Below are 8,462 nucleotides of genomic sequence, written 5' to 3' on the forward strand. Positions count from 1 at the left end.
TGCAGAAGTTTTAAAATGTATTTCTGAGGGCATGAATATGAGGAGTCTTCTTTGTGTATCGAAATGTAGATTTATAATGAGAGCTCATGAATTTTTTAGTTAACTGTTGTATTTCCCAGGTTTTTTTAGATTGGTGTCCCTCTCCTTGTCTCTCCTCCCCACCTCCCAAGCAGTTTATCTACTGCATTTACTTATTATGAGTCAACAAAATCTTCTCAGCTGTGGCCAATGTTATTTTTTTTATTTATTGTAGCACTGTTCTTCAGCATTTTAGCTGTGTGGATTGTATGGTTAATATCATCTAATAAAGCACTTTTTCAGGTTAAGGAGAATTGAATCACTTGCAATCCAGTTTTTGAATTGCAGCACTTTAATTAAACACGTAAGTATGTAGACGAGTGTAATTTTTTCCAGCCTCAAACACCAAGAAAAAAGTCAGTATAGCTTCTCCATCTCTTGCTAAGAAACTTTAATTAGGAAGAAAATAGAATTTCATCTCAATGTTCCATTAAACTTATAATAAAATAGGAAGAATTAAATTATTCTGATGATGACAATTTACATCTATGAAACAGTCTCTCCTTAGGGCTATGATTTTGCTTTTGGGCAGCCTGATGTCTTGCTCTCAGAAAAGAATTGAAGCTGCTTTAGGTAGAAGCCTTATTTTATATTATTTTTCATTGTTTATAGGATTTTTAAAACTTTTTTGTCAGGAAGTTGATTTTTCTGAATCCCATGCCTAAGATAGAAAGATGAAATCTAAATAGTCCCTTTAGAGAAAGTAAAGCTGTAGGCAAGCTTTCCCTGTCCTCCATATTAAAAGCTAAAAAAGGGCTCTCTGCAAATATGGTGTTCGATCTCTGCTTGTTTTTTAAATGTCAAACTGCAAGACGAGTTTATTTAAATACTTTCTTAGTGTTACTTGTTGACATAGCAGTTGTCTGAGTTCCCATCAGGGTGTCATTTGATCACTGGTAGGAAAGACGTAAATTAGACAACAAAAAAAGAAAAGTTGAGAACCTTAGAGCTGGAACAGTTTTGGGGGCCTATAAATAGTTGTCATCATCGGTTTCACACTCCTGGGACTTGGCTGAAACATGCTTTCCATATTGAATAGAGACTAGATTGAATTAAATTTATATAATCTTTGTTGACTGCATTGCAGCATTGTGAAGGTCCAAAACTATTGTAGCTCAGTTCAGTCAGGTTTTCACTTCCTTGCTTTTTAGATTGCCCTGCATATATGTATATACATGCACATACACTCATCTATACATAGATCAAGTGTGTATGTATATATGGGTATAGGAGTGCACTTATACTGTAACCTATATTGGCACAATAACCTGAATTTTGCTGCCTTTTTCATACTCCTGGTGAATCCGCCAGTGCAGGTGAAGTTTTGCCTGCTGCGTTTTGCATGACATCAGCCCCAAAATCCCACCAGCCCCACAGATGCTCTTGTGGCTGACTTTAGCTGCAGCACGGGCTTTCCAAACAACCCTTGTCTCCCCCCCGACTGCTGAATTATCAGTCCTGCATGCTAAACCAGATTTATTCTAGTAACGTGATAATGCCTGCATGGAGAAAATGTCAAACTGGGATCTCTCTTTTTTTTAATATATTAAATTTCCTGATTTTAAAACAGAATTGTAATTAGATAGTTCAAAGAATTGTTTGAATGCTCTTGATTTCTGTGGTAAAAATTCAGTAATCAGTTTCTTAAGTTTCCCTCTCTTTTATTTGAAGGGAAGAATAAAAGTAAACTTGCACCAAATGTTTGGTGTGCCTGTTGACCTGTGTGTGACTTGATGGGAGAAAGGGACACTTTTTTGGTCTTGCAACTGTTTTGATCTAGGGAAGAAATAGTATTGCTTGGCTGTGGAATATTACATGTTCAGTTGTGTAAAATGAGGTTGTATTCATCTCTCCCTGTTCTGTTACAAAGCCTGCATTTTTCTTGGAAGTAGTGGAGAATTTCACAGGGGGAAAAAAGGGGTCTCAAGAAACAAAAGTGCACAAAATGAGAATAGAGAAGGAAAATGACGCTTTAAAGGGTGATAGTTGCATCTGAAGTGAGAGATGAGTAACAGTATTTGAAAGAAAAATGCTCTAATGTTGGCTAAACTGGACTACTAGCCCACATTATAACTTGACAGCAATAGGCTTTTAAAAAATAAAGATCATTTTTATTTCATCAAGCAAAACATTTCATATCTAGTTAAAATGTATCAAGCTTTGTAGAAACTACAAATATTGCTTTGGAGACTTAAAGTGGTATAAATATCATATTAATTATTTGTTTTCCATGTGTTCTTGTTTACAGACTAGTCTTTCCATATGGGGATGGGGAAGTCTTGGCGTTGTGCTTTTTCTAGTAACTTTTGGACCCTTCGCTATATTTTACTTTGCATTTTATATCCTATGCTTTGTGGGTGGGTAAGTATACTACTTAGTGTTTTGTATAATTTACTGTGAAAGTAAAATTTTAATGTGTATATTAGCAAATAGTTTGCTCTGAAAATCTGAAGTGACTTCTATATAATTAATATTTCCACATTTGAGCAGCTCTTTATGAGCAAAATTTTTTTCTTGAAATCTCAATTTTATCAAAAGTAATTTTTTGTTGTTGTTGAATAGTGCTTATACTACCTATGCCCAGGTAAAAAAAAAAAAAAAGATTTCTGATTAAAAAAAAAAAGTATCTGCTATTTATAACAGGTGTTGGAGGATAAATACTCGCATAAAACCAATGTTCACTTCAATTCATACTTCTGTTACTGTGTCAGTTCTTTTCCCTGGTACTTACTAAGTAATTATGTCCCCTTTCCTTATCACAGTCTCACTTTCCTACCTAAGATACTTCATTCATGAGGAAAGTGAGTGTTTTCCTGGGTGTGTGGAAATGATGCTGCGTCTTGTGACATCTTGAACAAGTAGATCAGTTCAGCAGCTGTAGACATTTCATACGTTATCTATATAGACAGGAAGGGAGCAAACAGGTGATCTTTTTATAGTCTTTAGCACCATTATTACTTTGTGTATTATAATGTCTGCCTTGTAACCATTAAAACTTATTTTTAATGCCAAGTGTAAATGTATTACTGAGGTATTCCTCCTTCTTCTCACTCATAAGACTAATCTGCAGGACAGTAACATTTCTAGGGTCTCCAAGACCTGCTTGGCTTCTGATGGGATGTTTGGGCTGTCTTTAATGTTTCGTTTTCTTTTTTTTCCTTCCTTTGAAACACCCTTTTAACCTGCTTATTGGATACAGTACAGAATATATGTATATTCCTGTATGTCTCATCAAAAAATGTAATAGAGTTTAGTGGCTAGAATTAGAGCTACTACGCTTGGGTTTCAACTGTATTAAACCTGGAATTCCATCTCTGAGAAATCAGAATAGTCAGTCTACTAAAGCAAGGATTTTGTTGAAGTAAAACTAACTTTTCAGTAAATGCTTTTGTCTTGTTAAGTCTTGATACATGTATGATTGGCATATTTTGCTGGCTGTTTGTCCAGGGCAAAAGGCAGAGTTCGTCCAAAGGGCAAGAGTTTGTCCATTTACTGTTTTATATTACCACTTCCTTAGTATTTGCAGTGTGAAAAATAATGTGGGATATAATTTCTTAAAAACTTCTCCTTCCTTCCTGCTCAATTTCAGTTACTTGGCTTTTCAAAGCTAGCAGTCAAAGCAGTCTCTCATGGAATATGTCTGAAGTCAGCTACAGTTTGCCACTGTGAGACTGCCTCTGGTGCCTGAGCTTGCTCATTCTCAAGTCAGCTCTGTGTCTCTTTGCTGTGATTCTTTGGCTGCTTTGGTTCATTTTTGTAGCTAGTCAGTGAACATTGATCTTCTTAAGGATAAATTCATTTTGTGGTAGTGTATCTGTTAAAGCAGAATTTGTATCCATCTTCCTGTTATGTGTTTACTTATGTAGATAGATATGAAGTCTCAGCCCTTCCAGTAGAATGTCATTACTTCATTACTTTAACATACACATCTTCTTGGCTAAGGCTGTGATCTGGCCCTTTTTTACACTGTTAATCTTTTTCAAAGTGACACACCTACTTTAACATTCAGCATACAGGTCCGTGAGTGCTAACTAGGTCAAATAGATTTATGTCTGAATTATTCTTGCCTGCTTTTTCTTTTTGAATTAATTCCCGTGAAGTTACGTAAAGTACTTGGTCCTGTTTCTCTTGGAAATAAACAGAAATTAATGTTATGAAGTAACTTTTTCACTTATGATTAGCAATTATGTATCATAACATCATTTATATAAATTAAGAAAATAATCTAATTTTGGTTCATGATTATGGTGGTTTCCTTAATACTTACTGTACCCTTATCTGGAGCAAAATAACAGTTTTGGACATGGATTTTTCTGGTAGAACTTTATGTTGAAACTTGAGTTCTTATCCAATTTGGCATGCAGTTTTCTAACTTTTTATACTTGCTCAAAAACAGTGGCCTGTATCAATAGTTTCTGACTTCCGCTAGCTGGGAGTCCACTTCTATCCCATTTTGCAGTTCAAACAAAAGAAAATGTTGAATTGTACCTGGTTGCACCCTTAGTATTGACCTAAGCATTTAAAGTATATGCCAGTAAGTTGTGAAGGAAGACAGTGTTAATGCCATAGCTGTATCAACATAATCAATCTGTTTATACAGTTTCACTTCTGTTATGTGCTATCTAATTATTTCTTTCTGATTTACTCTGAACTGTGCATTTCCTCTTACACAGATAGCTTGTAGTAAGTGCACTGTTGTGTGCATGGAAGGATACTGAAACCATTTGTGTGTATGAATAAAAGCTTTAAATCAAAAGTTGTCTTTGTTTAATTTTGTTTTGTTTTAAGAGTGATTTATAAAGTGTTAGCTTTTTTTTGTTTTGTAGTACATCCCTTTTCAATTCAGGATCTGGTAACTCATTGCTTAGGGAATTGAGCTCTTTCCACCAAAAGCAGGAGACAAAAGATAGATATTGTTTCTTTAACCTGTGTAGCCAAGACTATTACAAGGTGTTAATCTTTGTGAAATATTTTTTGCCTCTACTTTAAGTATTGGTGCAAACCCCTTAACTTGAGTGCTGGGCCTGTCTTATCGTCTGCCTTTTCTTTGTACCATGTATGTTTCTTACCTTATTCTCTCTCCTTCCCTCTTTCAATCTTAAGGAGGTAAAATAAAAATAATGTGAATTGTGGCTCTGCCAACAGTCTTAGGCTTGTATTGAGAATTGAAATTTCTTGGACCATCAATTGCTTTGCCATTTAAAGGAATTTGCTCTGTGGTCAAAAACGTAATTATCAGTATTTAATCACATTCATATATGTGTGACTGGCTGCCTGCATTGATGATTCTAACTGCTGACCAAATCGGGAACAGTTCTGAAGCTGCTTTTTGACTTTCACAAGACATTCAGCTGAGGCTGTTACTTTTCAGACTTGAAGGGAAAATGATAAATCTGTAGTCTTCATTTTTCTATCTTTCACCTTTGTTCTGTTGTTGATTGATCCCTGTGAAAAGCTGTCCTCCTAAAAATCTTCGGAAAAATTTAACAACAAAAATTTAAGTAAAATGCAATCTCTTCCTTTTTCTGTTCTGTTCATTTAGAGAAAAGACTGAAATGATTTCTCATTTACTGTATTGAATATTCTCTTGATGAATTAGATAAGCATTTACGCTGGAAGTTTCTGGTTAGCTAACAGATGCACTGAATGGTCAGGCTATGTATCCTTCTCTAATGCATACAAGATTTAGATTAGAATAAAATATATTAATTTCTGCTATAGAAGCAGAAGCTCCTAGCATTTTTAGCTTAAAAATGAAAATACTTAAAGGCATCTAGGAAGATGAGCATATATTTAAACTATATTGGTAGCATATTAGTATTTTTGAATGAGTCATTAATTTTAAAAGTGTCATAACATTTGAGAGAAAACACATGTATAATCTGTAGCTAGTTATTTCCAAGGCTTCAGTCCTTTTGAATAAAAGAAGAGAAGCACCTCTCCCCTCCTTGCCTTCCCTGCCTCCCTCCTCCCCAAGTTGCTCATACATGTTTGAAGTTAAAACTGATTTTTGGCCCCCCCCTAAAAAATGCATTTTGAGCATACTGTTTTCTTTAAAAGAAGACTGAGGTTTCTAGTAGAAAAGTGGTAGATAATAAAACTTTTTAAGAATTAAAAAACCGCAACACCCCCCCAAACCAAAACATTAGTTACCTTTTAAGCATAGTGAACCTAATATTGAGATTTTTCTAAGCAAGTTTTTCTTCTTGAACTGAATTATGATGCTACTAGCACCATTGGTGTTAGGATTTTAAAGCTATCTGGAAGTATCTGGAGCAGAAGAGCAATGAGACCTGCTTTTATTTTTTTTCCTCATATGTAGAAAGTACATGTGGTTGGCGGATAAAGATGGCTGTAAGGGAATCAGAGTATCAAGTGAAATTTTCTTATGTGTTACCAAGTTACTGATGATAATTTTGTGTAGCTTGCTTTTTTTTTTTTTTTTTTTTTTTTTGTCCCTGGGTTGTGTAAGTATAAATGACCACCTCCCTGCTTCTGAATTACTGAGCCTCTGGAGTACTTAAAAAGAATGTTTCCCATTTTGGGAATTAAAACCTTCAAATGGCATATTTTACCTTGGTTAGGAATTTTATTCTAATCATGTAAGAGTTTCATATATCAACAGCAATCTATATTAAAAGAATGTATTATTTCAGCATGTTTCAAGCCTGGAATAACTTTGTGAGTTCCTGTGGTCACAAATGTTGGTCAGCTGGCCTTTAAAATGAATGCTTTGAAATTTCTGTAAAAAGCCATGCATGTTTAGCCATCCCAAGGCTAGGCTGAGCAGCAGTAACTTCATATTCTCTTTTTTTTTTTTTTTTCCTTTTAATGCTTGACTTTTCAAAGGCTACATACTTTGGTTATGCTATAATTGGCACAGCTTTTAGTTTTTCATCTATTTCTTGGTAAAACCAACTTTATGTTTATGTTTTTGTGCCCTAGTGTCATAAGCGGTAAATAAATTACTGCTGTGTAGCTAAGTTGAACTTTTTGTAATGGTTGCTTTTCCCCTTATGCCTTCATTATATCATAAAGAAAACAGAAATAAAATTAACTGCTGTCCTGCTTAACTATAAGTCATAATTTAAATATCACTGTAGAATTGTGAGGGAAGAAGGTAATGAATTTCTGATCTAACATTCTTTTAAAATAAATGGTCCAGGAGTGCATTTTAGATTTAATATGCTGAACTAATTAAAACCAAAACAGCAACAAAAAACCCCAACACCCCAAAAAACCCAACACCTTGTGTTTGACTTCAGTTATCCTCTAGACTTTTTCCTTGACTCTGTTCTTACTCAGCCTGGCAGGACTACTGTGTTTTGGTGTTGGGGTTTTGGGTTCCCCCCCCCCCCCCCCACCCTTTCTTTTCAGCTTAAAATAAGTTCCCAGTTGAAAATTTTTCTTACTTCTTGTTTAAACACGTGCAATCAGTAGTTAGTAACTACATCAGTTTCTTCCTGGGCTGTGTTTTTGTGACTTACGCCACAATGCAGTGTCCGAAATGTATCTCTAAAGAGTTTATTTCTTCATAGTGTTGAAGTAAAAGAGTCTTTGTATAAATACAACCAGAGCAGCTTATGTATGTACCCTCTTTCTGTGTACTAATATTTGTGAGCATTAGTGTGCCATCACAGGTTCTTCTCATGCAGCAGACTGTGTAGTATAGACTCTGCTATATAGATCTGCTATGTGCTAAGAATGTATCAAGACTGAATACAAGACTGGGAAACTTCATGCTTAGTATTGAGCATATTTGAGTTATTTTGAGCAGCATGCTACACTGTGAAAGAGCATTGTACTAGGAAAGTAAACAGTGAGAATTGTCATATATTGTCATTTTATAACCTGCTGTGAAATATTTTCTAGGAGGGGGAAAGATGACTTGTTCTAGCTGGTCTTTCTTTTTCCATTTTAGGGGTTTTGTGGTCACTCTCCTATTTGGAAAAAGCAACTCAGAAAAATACCTTGAGCAGTGTGAACATTCGTTTCTTCCTTGTACATCAGTTGGGATCCCTAAGGTAAGGAGAGTTTACTGGTCTTAACTTCTAGATCAGATTTTATAACTTTGAAAATTAGAATAACACTAATAATCAGTTTTAATCTAAGAATTGTACCCATTTCTCAAGGTAAGAGAGCCTGCTTTTATGTTTTGAGTCAGCTGCAATGTGCAAGTGAAATGCAAGATTTTTCCTTTTTGAAATACAGGCTTTTAAGCATGTATGGAAAGTTTCTTTCAAGTATTGTTTCTGGCTTCATTATGAGAAATGAGTAAGATGTAACTGGCTAATACTATCTGTGAGAGAATTACTAAACCATTCCTTTCTAGACTACTTGTGTGTGTTGGGTTTTTTTTTTTGGGGGGGGGGGGGGGGTGGGGG

At 35.1% G+C, this 8,462-nt stretch overlaps 1 protein-coding gene across 1 annotated transcript in view; it reads left to right on the plus strand.

Moving 5' to 3' along the window:
* Positions 1-2,244: 2,244 nt before the first annotated feature.
* SNX13 (sorting nexin 13) overlaps positions 2,245-8,462 on the plus strand; it is a 55,038-nt gene continuing 48,820 nt past the window's right edge. The window contains exons 1-2 of the mRNA XM_019472800.1: positions 2,245-2,439; positions 8,000-8,102. Of these exons, the coding sequence (XP_019328345.1) occupies positions 2,309-2,439; positions 8,000-8,102 (234 nt within the window). The 5' untranslated portion in view covers positions 2,245-2,308. The remainder of the gene's footprint in view (positions 2,440-7,999; positions 8,103-8,462) is intronic.

The sequence above is a fragment of the Aptenodytes forsteri genome, unplaced genomic scaffold, assembly GCF_000699145.1.
Source record: "Aptenodytes forsteri isolate BGI_AS27 unplaced genomic scaffold, ASM69914v1 Scaffold164, whole genome shotgun sequence".
NCBI classification, from domain to species: Eukaryota; Metazoa; Chordata; class Aves; order Sphenisciformes; family Spheniscidae; genus Aptenodytes; species Aptenodytes forsteri.